The 22,078-nt window shown below is 49.9% G+C and overlaps 1 protein-coding gene across 1 annotated transcript; it reads right to left on the bottom strand.

Annotated features, from left to right (window-relative positions):
* Nucleotides 1–1,234: 1,234 nt before the first annotated feature.
* On the bottom strand, nucleotides 1,235–7,199 carry LOC129401665 (NUT family member 2G-like). Its single transcript, XM_055124401.1, has 7 exons — nucleotides 7,184–7,199; nucleotides 4,784–5,486; nucleotides 4,226–4,354; nucleotides 3,731–3,870; nucleotides 3,060–3,352; nucleotides 2,398–2,514; nucleotides 1,235–1,957 (listed from the first exon to the last, which is right to left on the bottom strand). Exons 1-7 carry the CDS (start codon nucleotides 7,197–7,199, stop codon nucleotides 1,235–1,237), a joined length of 2,121 nt encoding a protein of 706 aa, XP_054980376.1.
* Between the last annotated feature and the right edge of the window lie 14,879 nt (nucleotides 7,200–22,078).

Raw genomic sequence — 22,078 nt, 5'->3', positions numbered from 1 at the left:
CCTCCTCCTCCTTCTCCTCCTCCTCTTCCTCCTCCTCCTTTCCCTCCTTCCTCCTCCTCCTCCCTTTTGGACACTGTGGTTTGCAATACAGGCACTGAAAGTTTATTGTGTTCTCTCCTTTCAGGACACAGTTTTTGTCCAGAGTGGTCATTTCCAATGCTCACTGTCATAGGGTGACAGTGGACACTATCCTACTTGTCAGCCCTGCACACTGATTGTGGCAAGCTTCCAGCAGGGGGCAGTCCTTCTGGCCCTGGTTTCTGCTGTCCTTGGGTGTTGGTCCCATAATACATTTCTTTAATCCCACAAATGACTGCCCTGATCCCATGTCTGTCCCTGTCCCTCTGACGCCTGGAACTCTTCTCTCTGAGGGAGAGGTGCGGAGCAGTGAGCAGTAAGGTTTGGACTGACTTTTCTCTCCTGCTGGAGCAAGGCCCCCAGCTGACCCCTCACCCCAGGATGGCCCAGGGCTCACCAGGTGCAGAGGTGGAGAGGGAGGGCGCACATCTCCTATCTGAGGCTGCCCCCTGTCTTCTGCCCACTGCACATACGTCCCCCTGGGCCCCCACAGGCATCAGAGACACAGGGTGCCCCACGTGAGATAGTCGGGGCGTCTCAGCCACAGACGGACCACAGCAGGCAAGCGAGGGGAAAGAGCAACACGCAGCCGCCACGTCCAGCAAATGGTTAGAAAACAGAAGCAGGAAGTCACCCGGGGAGATGCGAGTGTGACAGGACGTCGGGCGCAAGCACAGAGAGGGGTGCAGGGCACGATGCGGGAACACCAGAGAGCTGGTACTGTGAGGAGGTCCAGGCCGTGCAGCAAGACGGGGGGGCCTTGTCCGTGTCCTCAGGACGGTGGGGCCTGCAGGGACCGAGCACGACTCCCTCCAGGTGGGGAGGACTCCTTCAGGCTCCAGGGAGCACCGTGCTCTCCGGGTCCCCACTCCATGTATCCCCTCACCTCTGGGCTCTCAGGGCCCCCAAGGAGCACGAGTGAGAAGACACACACCGAGAGTGTTTCCAATGAACTGACCTTTATTCCTATTTACACAGTGACACAAAGGGGCTGAGCCCGCCCACCCCCACCCCAGAGCCCGCCCACCCCCAGCCCATTCCAGAACAGTCCGACTGAAGATTGGGGGAGCACAAGGCTGCTGGGGCAGCCAGACCCCGGGCGTGGCTCAGGAGGGAGCCCCCCGATGTCCTACTGGCTGTGCCCCGTCCTGCTCCTCTAGGCCCTGGCAGGCTGGAACCTTCTCTTTGGGGGCAGTGAGGGGCCCACCACCTCCACAGCCAAGGCTGAGCCCCCGGGGAACGGGGTCTTCTCAGCAGTGCCCGGCCCCGCGCCCCCACACAGAGGACGCTTCCTGGAAGAAGCAGCGGCAGGGGCAGCAGGCTTGAAGACCCTTCTGCGGGTGGGCGGGGGCCGAGAAGCCCCCCAAGCTCTGGGGCAGCGCGGGCCAGTGTCAGGGCCAGGGCTCTCGGGGAAGCCCCAGGGCAGCAGGCTGTGGTGAGAGGCCAGGAGGAAGGCCAGGCTGGGCAGCTCCTCCTCCTCCTCGCTGGAGCTCTCTGCTGCCCTGGGCAGCCGCTGGCCAGGAGGGGCCACTCCCAGCATGCGGGGGACCCTGCTGTCCAGGGTGGGGGCGTTGTGGCCGGAACACATGGCCAGTCCTGTCTGCTGGGGTGGGGACTCCAGGCACCCCAGAGAGGTGACAGAGCCTTCAGGTGCCATCGCACTGTCCTGGGCCCTTGCAGGCCTTGAGGCGTGTCCACAGTCAGTCTCAGGGGGGCAGGATTCAGCGCTGGCCCCTGGCCAGTGGCCCCAGGTGGGTGTTGGGGTTCCATGGCCGGCTGCACTCTCAGCTGGACTCGAATCCTCTGGGGTCACCTGGTGTTGAGGACGAGACTTCACGACCTGCTTGTCATGCGGGGTCCGCAGACGCTTTTCCACAAGCTGGGGAAGGAGGGACAGAGTGGGCATGTGGGGTGCAGGGAGGGGCAGGGCACAGGGGGAGAGAGTGACCCCGACTCCTCCCGGAACAGACATCCCAGATCTCTGTCCAGCTAGGGGCCCCCACACCCGTCAACCCTCCCTTCACCCCCATTCTCACTTCCTCCTCTCCCCTGAGGCCTCACAGCGAGGCCCCTGGCCATGACCTGGGCAGGGAGGGCAGCAAGTGACCGGGGTCCCACTGCTGGGCGCCCCTCCCTGACTCACGACCCACATGCTCCTCTGAGTCCCCTGGGCACTGACCCCTGTGTCCCCTGCAGGGTCTCTTTCCCAGGAATCACGTGAAAATGCCCCATTAGCCAGGGCAGCTGCCCACTGCCTTCCCGGAAACACTCGCATTGCCCTGGGCTTCCCCATGTACCCCTGAGGCCCATCTGCCTCACCTGTGCGGGGGTGAGTCCTTCCTCCTCTTCCAGCTCCTCAGCCAGGGCCAGGAGATCCAGCTGGGACTCTGGGGAGAGCAGGTGAGCCAGGAAACCGGGATGGATGACAGCCTCGACCTGGGCAGAGGGAAGCAGGGGTGAGGGTCCTAGTGGGGATAGCGGGGAGGGAGGAGGCAAACACACCCGTCCCCACCCGTCCCCAGCACAGTCTCACACAGACCCACAGTGGGAGACTCACACTCACACACACACACACAGACGCAGACACACCTGCACTCATGAAGGCACATGAAAATTCACCTACTCTCACAGAGAAGTACGGGTGGGCACAATGTTTTCATGCACACACCTGACACAAAGACACAGACACCCTTCCACCCCTTAAACTGGTACATGTATCCACACGTGTCTGCACAGAGCCCACATAGTACATGCATGTAGACACAGATGTTCACACATCGACCAAACCCACGAATGCACAAACAGGGGCCAATGCTTGTACACAGAGACCCACGCGTACACACAAGCAGAAATATGCAAACACAGGTGTGCACACACAGAGCTCAGAGCAAAGACCGCGCGTCCCTGCCAGCCCTGGACAGGAGCAGCCCTGGTGGGGGCTGCCCTGGGCCCTCCCCCCACAGCAGTGCCCTCGCCCCCACCTTGCTGACAAAGGCCTCCTGGGAGCACAGCTCGTCCACGTAGCTCAGGAGCCCCGGCTCAGGGCAGGGCCTGGCCTCCCCCTGCTGCTCCTTCCTGCCCGCTGCACGTCGGCCGAGGGGCGCCCCCCAGCCTGTGCCGGGGGCCTTCAGCAACTCGTCCATGATGTCCATGTACTCCTGCACGGCCTCAGAGGGGATCTCCTTGGGGGCCTTGTTCTTGAGGGGCCGCTGCGGTTTGTGTGCCTTGGGGCGGGCTGCCCGGGCCCGGGGTCCGGCCTTCTTGGGGACACAGGCTGAGGAGGAGGGAAGAAGGGAGGGAGGTGAGGGGAACCGATTCCGTGCCCTCAGACACGCAGGACTGAGCACAGAGTTGGGGATCGGGTCCCTGTGGGCTGGGTCAGGTCACTAGAATCCCACGGCTGCGTGAGGGACAAAGGGACCCTCAATGGGAGGAGGGGCCCAGCGTGTGTCCAGGGTCTCCGAGCCCACCTCATAGGTGGGTCTGGTGCCCTCAGGCCACGTGGGGTGTTTGGGGAAGAGGGAGGAGCCCGGGGACAGGGCGCCGCTGAGCTCAGGGCCTGGGGCTCCGGGAGAGAGAAGGCTCCCTGCAGGCCAGGACCCCCCGGGGCCTGCCCTGGCCTGTGGCCTGAGCTGGGGAGCAGGGTCCCTACCTGGCTGCTGGCCCAGCGGTGGGCCGGGAGCCCCCTGAGGCTCAGGCCGTGGCGGGGCGGGGGGCGGCAGGCCCTGCACCCCGTTCATGCACTGCAGCTTCTGCACCTCCATCTCCTCCTCTGCCTCAAACTCCATGAACCTGGGGTGGGGAGCACAGGCCCCGCTGAGTCGGGTTGGCCGGGACCCAGCAGACGCCAGGACGAGGGGGGGTCAGGGGATGCCCATGGCCCAGCCCCCAGGAGGGTGGAGAATGGGGTGGGCAAGGACCCCAGCACCCCACCGATCCCCCACAGGCCCTGGAGGGTCACAGCAGGTCAGGGTGTGAGTCCGGAGCCCCAGAGCAGGGTGGGGAGGAGCGTCCCGGCCCAGAGGGACAAGTGCAAACAGGGGAAGGGCCCCCGGGGCATCCCAGGCCTGCAGCCCCCTGGGAGTCATCCCGCAGCCCCAGACCCCAGCCAGCCCCGACCCCTCACTCCCTGGGCAGCCCAACTCACTTGGCTGCCATGTCGTAGTAGATCATGCGGTCAAAGTTGCTCTTGCCCCGCCACTCCCGCAGCGCCCGGCGCAGGCCTTCCTCCAGACTCATGGTGGGCTTCAGGCGGGCCAGCGTGCGCAGAACCGGGCTGGAGGGCCACACTCGGTCAGGGGCTGCGGCTGCCGGACCCCTGCTGACCCCCCAGGGTGGCCTGGCCCCACCCGCCCAGAGTGGACTCTGCCGCCCACACCCCAGCCTGATGGCCGTGCTGGTGTCCACCCTCAGCCTGGGGACTCTGTGAGGGACCCCAAGGCCGGGCACCCACGGGCCTGCCTGAACCCCGGCGCATCTGTGCTGTGTCTTGTCTTAGGAACAGTCTATCCTCAGAGCACAGGGCGGGACCAGCCCTGATGAGGGACTGAGGTGAGGCTTTGGACACGGCTGGTCACGACAGGCTCCTGAGTCGGAAGCCCTGCGGTGGCATTCCTCAGGACATGCAGTCCCTGACCCTACCCTGGGTGTCACCCCAGTCTCCTCCGAGGAAGCTCACTTAGCTCTAGGCCCCAGAGGGACTCACATGAGGAAGCAGGACAGGGCTTCAGTGTCCGGAGTCTGAGGAAGGTACGTCCGGGCCAGGGCCTTGAAGCGCTGCCAGCGCCGGAAATTCTCATAGACGCTCCTGGGGTTGCTGGAGTTCTCAGGCGGTGCCTGGCTCCGGGTGGTGGCCGGACCACTGTCCCCGCAAACCCACCGGGGCTGTGGCCCACCGCTGGATGGGAGGACGGTGGGGGCCACCTGGGCCACTGGCAGGGGAGCCTGAGGAGGGTGGTCTCCCGTCCCGGCCTGGGCGCCTCTCGGGGCTGGGCCAGGCCTGAAGGTCTTCGGCACCGAGGATGCCAAGTAGAGGGGAGCAGGATGCCCCGGCCCCGCAGATGGCGCCTCTGCGGTCCCCCAGTTGAGTGGAGCCTGTGTCAGGATGACAGGCTGGTTCTGGGCTGACTCCACAGGCCCCGCCTCAGGGCTGACCTGCATGATGACCTTGCAAGGCCCAGGGTCGCGGGGGCCACGGCCCGCAGCTCCTGCCACCACAGGCATCATGGGGAAAGGTGACAGCACCAGAGGGTTGCCGGGAGCGATGGCCGAGGTCACCAGAGGGGGCATCTGGATCGGCTCCCAGGGTGGTGGCTGGGCGAGCCCCGGATTGAAGAAGGGCAAGACCCTGAAGGCAGAACCGGAGACCCCCAGGTTCATGGTCATCTCCGGGAGCAGCACTGGAGACACTGCGGAGAGGAGGGAAGCGGGGATGAGAGGGACTCAGGGGGCGGCAGGGCCTCCACTGGCCCAACTCTCTCGAGCTCAGGCCCCTGTCGGGAGTGAGGCCTCGGGCACCGTCCCGGCCCTGAGTCCCGGCACAGGCGATCCCCCCCCTCCCAGCTGGGTTATGCTTCGTGGAGACCCTAAGAGCAAAGCCCTTGTGTGCAGGGATGGCCTCTGTGCTGGCCCCACTGACCCCTTACACCCAGCCCTGCAGCCTCTTTGGAGCTTTCCAACACCCCTGGGCACAGTGTCCTGTGGGCAAGAGCCCCTGTAGGGTCAGGCACAGGGACTGGACCAGCGACCACAGGCGCTCAGCACCCACGGGCCTTGTGACAACAGTGTCTGAGGCCGGACTGTCTCCTCAGGCTCCCTGGGGCTCAGCAGGGCCTCCTGCTCCCTGACTAAGTAGCAAACACAGCTGAGACTGTTTCCTCTCAGGAAGTGCCCGGGACCCAGACGGGAGCACAACACCCACTGCCTAGTTCTGTGCTCTCAGACCCACAGCACAACCTTCACAGTGGCCTCTGCTCAACCCTGTCCCTAGAGCACTTAGTCACAGTTTCAACCTCCAACGTTCCCGTTCCTGGAGAGGGGCCTGGAGAGTGCTTCTGGGCTCCGTGAGTAACGCCAGTTCCCTCAGGTGTTACAGAGGCCCCGATGGTTCTGCTATGACAATGCTCTTCAGCCTCAGTACAGTCCACCTCCCCTCAAGGAATAGACCCTCAGAGACTTTTCTCAGGTAAACCCAACATTCTATCTCTCTCTCTCTCTTTCTCTCTCTCTCTCTGTCTTTTTCTCTCTCTCTCTCACACACACACACAAACACACACACAGACACACACACTCACACATACACCTGTTCCCTGTCTGTGAGGGGAGCATGTGATTCTCAGTCAATCTTCACCTCAGAGCTGAAATGCAGGCTGGGGCTGCACCCTGAGATGCCAGAACATGGAAGAACAAACTTCACCAAAAGGAGAAAGATCCAGAACAACTCAGGAGTCTGAGTCATAACTAGTCATAACTAGTCACCTGTCTCCCAGCCTGCTGACCCACGACAGCTGCTGCGCTCAGCCAGGAGAGGGTTCCCGTCTGCAGGAGGGTCAGGCTCTGACTGTGGCAGTTGGTCACCTGCAGCCAGCTCTGGAGAGGACGTGGCACGGCACAAGTGCACACACACAGCCTCACTCAACAAGGTTCAGGCTGGACCATCTCTGCTGAGCTGCCCACAGCGGGGTGAGCTCAGCCCAAGTCCAACTCCTTCAACACTTATTCTAGAGCTCAGGAAGTGACATGGACTCAGCAGTCCTGGGTATCCCTGTGCCTCCACAAATCAGCCCCTCTGACACATGAGAAATGGCCTTGTTCCCCCGTCCACAGCAGGGACACTCACACACAGAGCAGCAATATGCCTGCTGCCTCCCTGTGTCCCCACACAAGACCTCCCGGAGTCATTTGCCACACCTCCACGGACGCCCTCCCAGCCCCCTCAGGTTCTCCTGGGCTCCCGTGGCTGTGCAGGTGAGCTATCTTGGAGCCCAGGTATTTCTCCTTTCTCACCCCTTCAAAACACGGTGTCCCCAGTGCGGGGACTCTGAGCCCAAAGGATTTCAGGGTGGCAGAGACTTTCTCACATACACAGACACCCTCAGAGGCTTACCTCCTTCTGACGCCATCCCCGTAGACGAGGCCAGGGGCCACCGCAGCTTATCAGCCTTCACAATGCGAAAAGTCAGGACCAGGATCACAGAGTGAACCGCTCACGCAGACGCTCAGGATCCGAGTGGATGAGGGATGAGTTTGAATTCAAACCTCAGAATGCTGGGCCCAGACATTCCGCAGTGGGGGAGGGGAGGTCGGGGAGGGCTAGGCTGGGGAAACATTCCGTGAAGGGTTCTGACTGGCGGGTCAGAACCAGAACTTTCCTTCAACCTGGGCAGTGGCAGCGCAGTTGACATGGCCCCTTCCAGCAGCTTAGACATCGTTTCAGATTCTCAGCACACAGGCTGGCGTGGTCTACTAGCTGGCATGTGCAGTGATTTCTTTACATTGGTCCAATAGCTTCTCTCTTGTTTAGGAGACTCCATGAACTTCTACAGTTCCTAACTGAATCCTCACACTGCCTGGCAATTGGAATCTGAGGTCTGATTTAGGAATTGAAACAGGATGGAAGTGCAACTGCACGTTTCCTAGCAGCTGCTCTGTGCACTCTGCCTTGGCTCAACAGGGATATCCAGGTGATAGGAATTCTAACAAAATCAGGAAAATCCTTCCCTGAACAACGTGGGACCTAGGGAACAAGACCTTGGGACATTTCTGGGGACTTCCACTTCGGTCAGGAAGAAGCTATGCTTGATTTTCACCAAGGATTTCACAGGAGATGGATTTTGAGGTTGAACTTTGTCCTCAGGCATCAAGCAAGACTTTATGTTTGTTTCCTTGGTTTTTCCTGCAAACCCACCAATTATTATGGGGACTCGTGCGTGACTGGCGGAGGTTTGCACCCACCGCGGCCCGTACGTGCGCGCGCATCGGGGCCGTCCTGGCTCCGTTCTAAGCCGTTAGAGGTAACGGACACGCACGCGCACCTGCATCTCTCGCGGGGTCTGCAGCCGCCAACGGCCTACAGGCTATGGGTGTAATGATTCCCCCTTGGCATATTCGCACCCGTGCCTGTGTGTGGGTCAACAGAGTGTTGTGTGGCCCTGTCCAGCTGTCTGCAGGGCGCGTCTCCACCAGGCTGTGGGCACCGCCGCACCCCTGGGCCAGGTGGTTTCCGGGTCCGGATGCTGAGCGCCAGGGAGGTAAAGGACTCCTGGGACCATTCAAACTGCTCCTTGGGGCCGGAGCGCCAGTGCAGCGGGGTGGGCGATTGCCTTGCACCTGGCCAACCTGGGATTTATCTCTGTCATCCCAGATGGGACCCTGAGCACCGCCAGAGTAATTATGAGTGTTTAGGAGTTACCGAGCACAGCCAGGTGTGCCTTTAAACCAAAACAGACCAAAACAAACCTCTGCTTCCTCGTGGGCCAGTTTGAAGTGATGCCAAAGGTAGCCTAAAGTCTCTCCTCATTTGAATCCCTTATCCCCTGAGCAGGAAGTGTCTCAAGTCACAATAGTACCTGCTAACATATGTTCTCAGAGCTTCACTTTTGTTTTCCTAAAGGAATTAGAAACCAACACATGTGTTTCATCACTATTCCCTTTTCAGTACATGAAACAATTTTGTTGACTAAGAATAGTGAAATCATCATAATCTGAATGCCCAATTATGGTGCAATTGGTACCTAAATTGGCAGAAGATTTAACAGTTTAGCTAACATAAAAATATTGGGTCTGGGGGCCAGAGCGATAGTGCAGGGGATAGGGTGTTTGCCTTGCACGCGGCTGACCTGGGTTAGTTGGGTTAGTCAATCCCTAGCATCCCTTACTGTCCCCAAGCACCACCAGGAGTGAATCCTTTGTGCAGAGCCAGGAGTAACCCCTGAGCATCGCTGGGTGTGACCCAAAAAGGAAAAAAGTAGGTCAGATTCTGGTGAGCATTTAAAATTGACAATGGAACTACACTTTGGTGTATGTTTTTACTTTGTGAAGTGTTTGCTCTGTTTCCATGATACTGTTGGACGCAGAGACGTGTTTTCCAGAGTGCAGTGGTGCTTCCGGCTTCACATCACACAGTGCATGAGTGCAACGCTGCAGTCCAGACCTCTGGCAGGTCAAGCACCTTAGTCCCAAAGAAAGCACCAGAAAGCACTAGAAAGGCTAGTGGGGAGAGATTTCCTGTTGTAGATTGAGGGAGGCAGTCTGCCGGATTAGTGGTGAGCACGTCGAACCCTTCAAACAGGGGGAACCCACAGTGTTGGGCAGTTCTGGTACCAGGACAATGCTAGTTCTGGTTCCTTTACCCCACCAGGCATTTGTCAGGGGAGGGTATGTCTGCTATCGAAAGGGCAGAGCAAAGAGCAATTGGACACAGTCTTGAGAAACCCCCGCGGGGAGGAAGACGCTGTAGTGGGCACAGAGAAGACTGCGGCCCCCTGTGTCCATCCTCTCCTGGGAGCAGCAGGTCATGGAAGCGCGAGGGTCAGCGTCCTTCAGTTTCCTCATGAGCAGCTGTAGGAGTTTAAGGTGCATGTGGACCGGGGAAGTCAAGTTCAGTGTGGGTGTGTTTGCAAGTGAGGTAGGAGTGTAGTATTCATGGGATATGGGTCTCATCCTGTTTTACATGTAGCATCACCCCTAAGGACATACATGTTGCCATCAGTAACTTTAGAACAATCTGTTTTTATGAAGTTATTGTGTTTTTAGTCTTATTACATATTTTGGATATTAAATCTTTTCTCAACAGTATAGTATAGTATTCTCAACAGTATAGTATTCTCAACAGTATTCTCAAATGTTTTCTCCCTCTCAATTAGGTATCTTTTAATTTTAGTCTTTTTTTTTTTTGCCATACAAAAACTTTTTAGTTTGGTGTGGTCCCATTTGTTTATTTCTGCTTTTGATTTCTTTGTCCAGTGCAGTCACTAATAACACTTCTAAAGTCCCTATCCAAAATAGTTCTGTATGTTTTCTTCAATGTGTTTTGTGTTTTGTGAATGCTGGTCTAATCTTGGGATCTTCACTCCTAGATGAATTTTATTTTTTTGATAGGAGCTGGTGGGACCGAGAGCTGGGCATGTGGGCAGCAGGAGTAGAGCTTCAGTTCTCACCAAATATTTGGTAAAATCCATCACCGAAACTACCCTCTATTGGCCTTTACTTTGCTGGGAGATTTTTCCTGACTGACTCATTAAACTTAGAAGTAATTGATCTTTTCAGATCCTTTTTTTGCCCATAATCAATTTTTCAGTATCTGTTGGTGTAGAGCTGTTTTCAGTCGCCTGATTTTCCTTTGCATTGCCATGTTATTGACTTAAATGTCTCTCCTTTTCGTTTAAAATTGTCATTTTGTTTATTACCTTTTTTCCCCTTGTTAATTTTGTTTATCTTTCCAGAACCAATGGTTGGGTTGGTTAGTCTTTTCTCTTTTATTTGAAATTTTTGTTGTATGTTAATGTGGACCTTTATTTCTGTATTTTCTTTTTAAAAAACATTATTTTAATTGATTAAAGTTCTGTGATTTACAATACTGTTTACAAGTTTTTGCATGCGCATAATTTTAATACCACCTTTAACATTTGGACATCACCCCCTCTCTCCCCTCCATCCCACCAACTAACTCAGTACGTGGATCAGTTCTCCCAGTGTGGTGCCTTTGGCCTTTTGTTGCTACCTTGCTGTGTATCTTTAAGGCCTACATATGAGAGAGATCATTCTGGATCTGTCCCTTCCTTCTGTCTGACCTCATTCAGTATGACACCCTCCAGTGTGAACTTCTTTTTCTGAGGGGGTGGGAAATGTTTGCAATTGTAAATACTTGTATGTTCATCATCACACAAATGAACATATGTATGATGGGGGCACCCAGCAGTGCTCAGGACTAACTACGAGCTCTGTGCACAGGGATTTCTCCTGAAAGATCGGGGGACCATAATTGGTGCCAGGAATTCATATCCAGGTTATTGCATGTAAAGCAAGCGCCCTACCCACTACTATCTCTCCTGCCCTATATGAACTTTCTCACCATACAGGGTCTCAAAAGTTTTATCATGTTGTGTTTCCATTCTCATTTGTCTCTATACTTTTTCCTAACTTCTACTTCACTTTTTTGTTCCATTTTCTGTTCTGAAGAGTAGTTTCATTTACATGTGTATGTGAACTTTCAATTTTTATATTCTTGATTATGTATACTTTTTGCCACTGTGTTCAAATGAGATATTTGGCATTATTTTGATCTTGAAATTTCTAAGAATCTTGTGTGGTCTGATATATGATCAGTCTTGGGAAGTATTTCAAATGTACTTAAGATTGTGATGCATAGAATGCTATATATACAAGTGTATTTTATCAATCTACATGTGTATTTTTGTTCTTAGTGTTTTAAATCTATTTTATGATTCTCTGATCATTGTTGAAGCTCTTAACTATTAATATGTTTCTATTCTCCATTTATCTATAGTTTTCCTCTATAAGTGCTTTGATGATGAACACATGAATACTTATAATTGCAAACATAAATATTTCCAAATACTTATCTTTATGTAATTATTTCAGCCTTTATGTATTATGTTTACATGATGATTTCCTTAGTCTAATTTTAGCATTTTAAAATTGTTTCACATAATTTAACATAAACTATCTCTAATTTGTGGCGTTCATTTGTTTAAATAAAACATCTTTTACCCCATTTACCCTCAGTTTGTGTGTGTCTTAAGGGTGAAGTGTCTGTTTGCTTCTCCTCTTCAGGGAAACTTTCCATTCTTTTTTTTTTTTTTTTGCTTTTTGGGTCACACCTGGCGATGCACAGGGGTTACTCCTGGCTCTGCACTCAGGAACCACCCCTGGCCGTGCTCAGGGGACCATATGGGATGCTGGGATTTGAACCCGGGTCGGCCGCGTGCAAGGCAAACGCCCTACCCGCTGTGCTATTGCTCCAGCCCCCTCCATTCTTTTTTCTCCCAAATACTTTCATAGTTGTTTTTCTTTGCCCCTGTGGTCCCTACTGTGTTCAAGTGGGGCCCTTATGTATTCCCATATATCACAGAAACTACATATATTTATATTGATGCTTATATATGTAGAAAAATAAATTTAAATCAGTGAAGTTAAAGTCATATGTTTACAATAGTGTTAAGTTACCACCACACGTCACCACCCAATATATTTTTAACTACCTTTGGTACCTTATTTAGGTGGTTTCCTTTGACACTTTCTTTAGAAATAACCTATCCATACTATTCTTTTACCTATCCATTCTTTTTGTCTGCTGTTAAACCCTCTATTATTGAGTTATTCTATTCATCAGCACTGATCTATGATTGGCATTTCACTATTTTTGTATCTGCATTGATTGATGTTCTTACTATATTCATTCTTGTCCTAATTTTGATACTGTCTGACCATTTGAAATTTTTATTGATATTTGATGAATAAATGTTATGAATATTGATCATTTCTGTTCACTTTTTGATGTTTTATGTCAAACATTGTTTTCTTTTTGGATCACACCCAGAGATGCACAGGGGTTACTCCTGGCTCTGCACTCAGGAATTACTCCTGGCGGTGCTCAGAGAACCATATGGGAAGCTGGGAATTGAACTCTGGTCGACCGCATGCAAGGCAGATGCCATACCCGCTGTGCTATTGCTCCAGCCCCAGTCAAACATTCTTTTGGGATATGTATCTCCTCATTTTGCTTAAAACTGTTTGTTTCTATTTATCAGACTAAAGTTATATTACATTTAGTAAAGTAGATGTAGTGGCCTAGTGTATTTTGACCCCTCCTTTATTTCTTGGTTTTTCTCATATCTTTTTGATTCTATAAGCTGCTTGACCTGTTCTTCAAAGATTCATGGCTAACAGTATACTGAGAAGCGTGTGTGAGCAAGTGTGTGAAACCTGTGAAGCTCTCTCTGAACTCTTGAATTCAGGTTGAATTGGAAATGAACTTGCTCAGGTATCTCATTTATTTTAAATATTTTTAACATTTTAAACTTTATTTAAACACTGTAATTCACAGTTTTTCACCATACAGTTGTTTCAGGCATTAAATGGTGCAGCACCAATCCCACCACAAGTATGACCTTCCCACAACCTATGTTCTCAGTTTCCCACTCATCCCCAAGCCTGCCCCCTTAGAAGGCACAAAATAATTTACTTTATATTGCTAGTTTCAACAAAATGGCACTGTAGCACTGTCATCCCGTTGTTCATCGATCTGTTCGAGCGGGCACCAGCAACCTCTCCATTGTGAGACTTGTTGTTACTGATCTTGGCATATTGAATACATTACGGGTAGCTTGCCAGGCCCTGCTCTGCGGGCGGGATACTCTTGGATGCTTGCTGGGCTCTCAAAAAATATCCCAGTAAAAGAAATTTTGTGAAAATTGTTATATCCCACAATGGTATTACTAAGCCAATTCTCTGAGGATTTACTAAGCAGGGATATGCCAGTTGAGTCTTTTGTCTTACTGTCTTTGCTTATTGACCTTAGTGGGCTTCTCAGCAACTTTCCCATGTTTGCTGTGCTCCTACTGGGCTGTCAGCACTGTGAGATTTGGAGGTGTCGCGTTTGCATATGTGCTCCAGGAACTGTAGAGCTGGGATTATTCAGCAGTTCGGTGCCTCTTTGAGATTAGCTGTGGAGCTGGGCCTATTAGATGCTGCTGTCTTGTATCTCTTGGTCTTAGAGAGAAAGTCACTTCTGTGATATTTCTCCCAAACTCAATAACGAAAATCTAGTAATGAAAAGACATCACATGATCTCAAATCAGGTGCCCTCTCTCAAATACCCAACATACTCTATCTAAATATTTTAAATTATTTTTTATTTTATAAAGTAATTCACAATATTTGATTACATTTAATATTCAAACACCAATCCCACCACCATTGCAAATTTCCACCACCATATTTTGGATGTTTCCATTCCAAACCCCAACCCCGCCCCAAAGCAGAACTGGAATAATATAATATATTTTGTATTGTTTGTTATATAAAAAACACTGAAAATGCACAGAAAAATTTCCTTAAAGGAAAGAGTGTGAAGATTGTTGTAGTTCACTGAGGTGCCACTAAGCCATTTATAAGAGATCACTAACATGTTGTTAAAGGTTGAGACTTGTGTTCTTATATATATATGTACATAAATGTATATATGTAAGAATAATATTTACCTCTAAGGTTGGTTGCCTCCTACTTTGAACCCCATCAAATGTGGTGCAGTGTGGGTATGCAGATCTTGGAGTATGGGTAGGGTATGTGGTATGAAGTGTCAAGTACGCATTTGTGACTGTGCAGTCCTGGATTAGGTTCACTCGTGGGTGAGGCTCTGCCCGAGTGTGTGGAGAGTGGCCGTGAGCATGGAAGCGGGTGGTCTCTGTAGGTTTTCAGCTGCTGGGGCTGGGTCCCCTTGGGCAGGGAAGGGTCTCACCTGCCCCCCTCTCTGGGGAGCCTCGAATGAAACAGCCTGGTGAGGGGTCTGGTGGCACGGTTATGGTGTCGTGTTATGGTCCCTTCCGGGAGAGAAGGACATGTGACTGAGTGGTGGCCAATGACGAGATTATCTGGCACCAGCCAGAGACGGTGTATGAGTGTGAATGTTGAGTTGCCGGAGACAGGGGGATACAGGCAGAGGACCCTTGTTTCTGGTCCTGTTGAACCCAGGGTTCTCAGTCACAAAGTCCCGCATACCTGGGTTTTCTGGGGATTCACTCGTGGGTGAGGCTCGGCCGGAACATGTGGAGGCGGCTATGAGCATGGCAGTGGTTGAGTTTTGGAGGTTTTTGGCCGCTGGGTTGGGTCCCTTGGGGCAGGGAGGGGCCTCGAGTGAAGCAGCCTGGCATGGGTTCCAGCAGCAGGGTTTCTCCTCAAACACCGAGATCACAGGAGATGGACACCAGGAAACTCTCTTGGAATTGGTCGAAAGAGATTCAAACAGAATATGATTAACTGCAGTGTGAAATCCCACTCTGGTAAAGGACAACTTGCAAATACAAATGGCATCTGTAGCTCCCAACAGTGTCATATCAAATTAATGCCAATTTTGAGAAATGTAGTTAAAGATGTTAATGTTAAAAGCAAAATATGAAACTAACAGTTGTTTTTATCTGACCAAGAGGAGATTTTATTCATTTCTATATTTTCATTATAGAATTACAAGTTTCTTTCTGTGCCCACAATTGTTCAAAGTCATTTGTTTACTCAGTTTAATTTGATGCAAATTCCCAGATTTGGCCAGTGTGTCAAAACTCCTTTGAAATGTCTCCACTGTTCCACCATGTATTCTTTTACACTTCCCTACTATCCGGCCCAGTAAGGTATTCTGGGATCACCTTATACACATTTTCCCCCTAAGTTGAAAACAACTGAAGTCCCAGAAACTGTAGTTCCCATTAGAGGACAAAAATTCGTAAAGAGTAAGATATGGATCTAAGAGAATCAACTAATTGAATAAACTGGTGTGTGCACACAACAGAGTAAAATGAATCTGATAAAAACAAGGAGGATGAAGAAAATGAATGAAATAGTATGTAGTGTTTTAAGGAAATGTTCTTACATTAAAATACAAGAGTAAAAAAGTGTGTATAATACATTACTGTCAATGCAATAAAGAAGGTGAAATAACTGCTGCTGGTGTGTTCTTGCTTCTTTTTAAAAAAGTGGACAGAATGGGGCCGGGGAGATAGTACAGTGGGTAGCTCATCTGCCTTGCAGGTGGATGCCCAGCAGGGCATGTGGTCCTCTGAGCACTGCCAGAAGTGATTCCTGAGCATAAAGCCAGGATAGAACCTGAGCTTGCTGGTGTGGCCCGTAAGCCAAAAAAGTAAACTTTAATAAGAAATTCATGAATGTTTATTATCTCTACACTTTACCTAGGAGCGTTTCTGAGCCTAGCGAGAATAATCTTACAGTGGCCAGTCATGGCAGGCAAGGGGGCCTGGCCATTTTAGGCCTCAAGAGCAACCAGACTCTGAGACATTTAGGTTCTGGATATTCGAGAGGGAGAAGCAAGTGGTAATTCCCCGACCTGCGTGCTGAGTTGGGTGTTCCAGATCTATGAGTGGAACACTGCTGACAAGGCTTGAGGCTGAAGGACTGGAACCATGTTCCAGCCTTAGCTGAATGGATGGACGTCATGATGCAGGGTTTTATATACTAAGGTATCTAAGATGTGGGGATGAATGGGACTAGCTTCAGGCTTTTGGAAGGGACGATGATGAAGGCTTTTCTAATGCTCTCCTCTCACATAGACCAGCACTGGAGAACCCAGGACACAGCGACTCACCCATACCTATTTGAAGGTTGGTGGCAGCCAAAAAAAAGATAGGAAACTCTCATAAACATTGAAAGAAAGCAATTGTTTTTCCATTTTTTTTTTCAGGGAAGTGGGACGTTTCCTAGTGATTTCTGTCATCTTCATATTCAAGGAGATGATGGAGGAAGGTCAGAGCAACCCTGGATATAGAAATTTGTGGCCAGATGTAAATTGTGCAGGATTCAAAGCACAGTGTCTTATGCATGGGATTTCTCCCAAAAGGTAACAGTGGAAGCTCAACATTGACATTATTGAATATGGTGTAGGGAAAATTTAACTAAGATTTAATTAAGATTGGGCAGTTTCGATCAGGTGGTGTCCATACAAAAGTAAGACACACCATAGCTTACTTGCTCTATCTGCCATATGCACAAAGAAAGACATCTGTCTGCATACTAAGGGAATATTTGTAGTAGAAAGCAAGCCCTTGGCACCATGATCATGGACTGCCAGTCCCCACAAAAGTGAGAAAATTTATTTATTCTGTTCAATTCATTGATCCATGTGTTGTTTTGCCATGGAAACTCTATTAAAATATATAATTCTGGAACCAAGAGGGGAATGCCATTATAATACAACCCTAAAAATAGAATATGGTGGCACTGTTTACAATAGCCAAAATCCGGAAAAAAACAGAATGCCCAAAAGTAGATGACTGGTTAAAGAAACTGTGGTACATCTACACAATGGAATACTATGCAGCTGTTAGAAAGATGAAGTCATGAAATTTGCATATAAGTGGATCAGCATGGAAAGTATCATGTTAAGTGAAATGAGTCAGAAAGAGAGAGAAGGACATAGAAAGATTGCACTCATCTGTGGAATATAAAATAACAGAGTGGGAGACTAACAAACAAAAGAGTTGTAGAGATAAGGAAAGGATCAGGAGGTCTGCCCCACAGCTTGGAAACTGGCCTCACATGCTGGGGGAAAAGGCAGCTGAGATAGAGAAGGGAACAACAAGTAGAGGATTTGGGGAGAACCCATTCAGGTTGGAAGATGTGAACTAAAATAGACTATAGACCGTACATGAAGGCCACTCAATACCTCTATTGCAAACTACAACACCCAAAAGGAAAGAGAACAAAAGGGAATGCCCTTCCACAGAGGCAGGATGGGGTGGTGGGGGATGGTGTGGGGGTGGTGAGAGGGATACTGGGATCATTGGTGGAGGTGAATGGGCACTGGTGGAGGGATGGGTAAATGATCACTGTATGAGTGAAATGCAAACACAAAAGTTCATAAGTTTGTATCTGCACATCACAGTAATTCTCTAATAAAAAATTTTTTTAAATAGAATAGGTGGCTTTGGAATTACAAGTAAGGTTGACTGGAAAAGTTTTAAGGCACTTTTGTTAATAGTCCTGGATTCCCTTTAAGAGGATATTGGTAAGAAAGTGGACACTGAAAGTAATTCTAGAAACACAATCCTCATTATAAAGGTTTTGAAGGAATTGGCCAAATTGTGAGTCCCCTGTATTGCAGAGAAGGATAAACGTGTGACATAAGTGAAAATATTTATATGAAAAGATAGGCAGGATGTTGAAGGTGAGGCCTGCTTTCCCCTTACTTGTTGAAGTACATGAGGAAGAAGAAATTGAAGGGACTGTTTGGCATCCCTGCCCATAGTGTGAAAAGCAACAAGTCTATTCTGAGGAACAATGGCATGGCTACACAGTGACCAGAAAGACTGGCTCAGTGTTGGGAGGTCACAAGAAGGTCCTCAGTTTAATCCTTGCATCTACACTCTAAGAAAAAGATCAAGACTCGTTTGGAATGAATGAACCATCTCAGCACACTCTGGCAGGCTGGACTGAAGGCAGTACAGTACGTGACGGCAGGCTGGCAGATTCCTGGGAACCTGCAGGGAGACTAGAGCGATCCAGCTGCAAAGACATGTTACCCGTCAGGAGGAAATAATGTCCCGCAAAGCTGACGCAGAGGTCAGTAGGCAGGTGAGCCATTCCCTCAGCATGTTCAGAGAACAGAAGGTACCAATAAGTCTCTCAGATGATTTCAGGGCACCAAGACCCACTGACACCCCGGCCCAACCCATAGCACCAGGGGTCACAGCAGTCAGCAAGACTATTTGAAAGCCTCGGATTTTCCATTTTAGGTCATAGATTTACTTTGCATTCATTGATTCTTTCCACTTTAGGAATGTGAATGAGAATTCTGTGCGTGTACTGCCACTTTATTACGTGACTCAGACATTATCTGGGGTTTTTGTCTTAGGATAAAATGTTTTTCTAGTCTCACTACCCTTGATTTAGAGTATTTAAATGTGGGGTGGATTCAATGTGGGGTAGATGCTATAGGTTAAATCTTGGGGGTGACATGGCTTCGAGGCTGGCCTCACGTTCCGGGGAAAGGGCAACTCAGAGAAGCGATCACCAACTACATTGTAGTCGAAGGCCATGTGGGGGAAGGGAGTTGCAGGCTGAATGAGGGCTAGAGACTGAGCACAGCGGCCACTCAACACCTTTATTGCAAACCACAACAGCTAATTAGAGAGAGAGAACAGAAGGGAATGCCCTGCCACAGTGGCAGGGTGGGGTGGGGGGGAGATGGGATTGGGGAGGGTGGGAGGGACGCTGGGTTTACGGGTGGTGGAGAATGGGCACTGGTGAAGGGATGGGTTCCCGAACTTTGTATGAGGGAAGTATAAGCACAAAAGTGTATAAATCTGTAACTGTACCCTCACAGTGATTCTCTAATTAAAAATAAATAATTAAAAAAAAAAAGAAATGTACTAGTAGCAATACAGGGAGACACTTTATTCCTACTATAGACTTACTTCAATACCATTGTAAACCATGATATTTCAATAAGAAAATAAATACCTCACAAAGACAAGTTAAAGTAAAATGAAATAATTAAAAAAAAAATCTTGGGGGTGAGACAGACAAGGCGAATATTTTGTAGGGAATATTTTATAGCTAAAATATGAATTTTGAGAGTCCAGAGGGTTTACTCCTTCCGTCCAGCCCCAATTCATTATGTTGAAGACAGTCCCCATGACATGACTTTTCACATGTTGGGATCTTTAGTAGGGAAATGATTTGAGTCGTCGTGATGTGTCCTACCTAGTACATAGAAGTTTAATTTTCTTCTAGATAAAGAGAGGCAGTGGAAAGAACACACATACCAGGCAACACAAAATAAATTATCTAGCATCTGCCTGTGGGGCAGGCTTGGAAGGTGGTGGGAAAATTCAAAATAATGGTGGTGGGAAGGTGTAATGGTGGTGAGATTGGTGTTGAAATCTTGAATGTAATCAATTATTTTGAACCTTATGAAAACAAAATTTTAAAAAAGTGTACACAGCCAAGAGGCCTTGTGGAGACACGTGAGGAGAGAGAGGAGAGGACGCAAACCTGCAACACAGTGGCTTTCACTTTGAGCATAAAGAACTGTAGAACTGGAGAAAATCTATTTCTTTAAGCCCTCAAGCATGTGGTATTTCATGATGACAGCCCTGAATAATTTAAACTCATGGCTAGTGCAGGAAGTACACCGAGCCCTAAGTCTTAGACCACTTGCAAAGCGATTTTTGCCCCTTATCACATTTGTGCGTGTCGAAAGTGGAACATTCCATATTGATTTCCACCATCTTCATAGCCGTGTGACAGGGAAGGTCTGAAAGTGCTCCTGTGGCAGTGGCCTCACTCCTGCTCCTCTTCCAGGGGCAGTAATTTTGGATTTTCATCTCCTTGAGCCACGTGTGGCTGCCCGCAGGGAATACTCCTCTCAACCGTTTCACCCATGAAGCTAGAAACGCACCATGGAGAGTCAGGTGCACTCTGTGTGCCCTTCTGTTGTCCAAGCTGCAGCTCACCAGCCCCGCCCACGAAGCCTGTACAGCTCTCGGGAGCCCCAGGTCGCACAGCTGTCCCCAGGTCTCACAGCTGTCCCCAGGTCGCACAGCTGTCCCCCAGAGGGCACCTCCAGATTGCCCGGTGGAGGCCAGCGTTGTTCATTACGTGATCCAACGGCGTCATAGTTTAGCACCGAATTTAGGCCTGATGATCTGGCCTTCAGTCATCCTGAGGGCGGGAATTAACAGGGCGCCCTCCTCGACCCTCCGCTTGGTGGTCTCAGGGCACTCCTGCCTACAGGGATCCCACTGGAGCCCTGGGGAGGGCGCGTCCTGATCACTTCCCTGCTCAGAACACAGTACCTAACGTCGCTGGATTCTGAGTCAGTGGCACAGCAGTGACATACCAAGGGTGCTGGGGTGTGAGGGGGGATCTTGGAATCAGGGCGGAGGGGTGCAGCATTCTGGTGGTGGGCACAGTGAGCAGCTCTGGTCAGATGAAACAACATTATTGGTTCTCTGTTAGAAAACAAATTATTGTAAATTGCGTTACAAGGTGTTCTTCATTTCAAGTCACTGTTTAATTTTAATTTTCTATGAGGTATTAGCATAGGCACTCAACTCTCTTCAGTATTTGGTTTCTATTCTATGTATGTCGTTATCCTTTTACTTTTGACCTTATGTGTCTTAGAATCTAAAGTATATTCTTGCTCGTGCAGTTTTCTGTGATGTGGATAGATCCAGAGGCTATTATGTTGAGTGAAGTCAGTCAGAACAGGGATAAATACAGGATGAGCTCTTTCCTATGTGGGTGTGAAGACACACAGCAAGTTATCATCAGCAAGGGCCAAAGGTCCCACCATGGGGGAACTGATCCATATGAATTACTTAGGCAAGGGGGCAGGTTTAAAAGGGAGGGCACTGGCAACATAAGGGGACAGAGGACGGTTCACCGGTCATGGGCATGGTGCTGGAATTATATACACGGAAAAGCATCATGAACATTATTGTACATACAGTAGTCAATAAGAAGTTTTATAAAATAAATTTCTTAAAATTTTTTTAATTCAATATCCATGAGCTAGACCATTACGAAGCTGTTCACTATTAGGTTTCAGTCATACAGTAATCCAACACTCGTCTCTCCACCAGTGCACCTTTCCTACCACAGTGTCCACTGTTTCCCTCCCACCCCCTGCCCCCAGCCCACCCCTGCTGCTGACCACCACTACCAGCCCGCCTCTATGGCAGGCACTCTTCCTCTTCTTCTCTCTCCTTTTGTGTATTATGGCAGGAATACTTCCTCTTCTTCTCTCTCCTTTTGTGTATTATGGCTTGTAATACAGGTGCTAAGGGGACATCATGTTTTTCAGGGTCTTAAGTATTTTTATCGGGAAGATAAGGCTGGAGTAGCTTTTTTAACTTGGTGGTGGCTTTGGGGTGTAGACATGACTGCTGAGACTTCTAGAAGCACAGGGAGGTGGAGGGGAGGTAGCCCATTCTGACTGGAAGAAAGTCTGGAGATTTCAGTCACAAAACCCACATACCCAAATTTTCAGCAGATGATATCTTGGTGAGGTCCGACCCAAGACTGGCGTCTGGTCAGGGGAATGGCAGTGACTGGTGGGAGCACTGCTGGGGAGGGCACCAGGCTGACCCACCCTCTCCAATTTACCCTTGTCTGTTCAGCCTTGCTCGGGTCTGAGATTTAACTGTGGTTTTTGATCTTTTTCTAAATTTATTTACGGATCTCTGAAGCGTCTCCAAGAAACAAGCTTTTATAGCCGAGCCAGAGGATATTTGGGAATGTAGGTCTTTTT

Source organism: Sorex araneus, chromosome 2 (assembly GCF_027595985.1).
Source record: "Sorex araneus isolate mSorAra2 chromosome 2, mSorAra2.pri, whole genome shotgun sequence".
Classification (NCBI taxonomy): Eukaryota; Metazoa; Chordata; class Mammalia; order Eulipotyphla; family Soricidae; genus Sorex; species Sorex araneus.
This window is presented reverse-complemented; position numbering and strand designations above follow the sequence as displayed.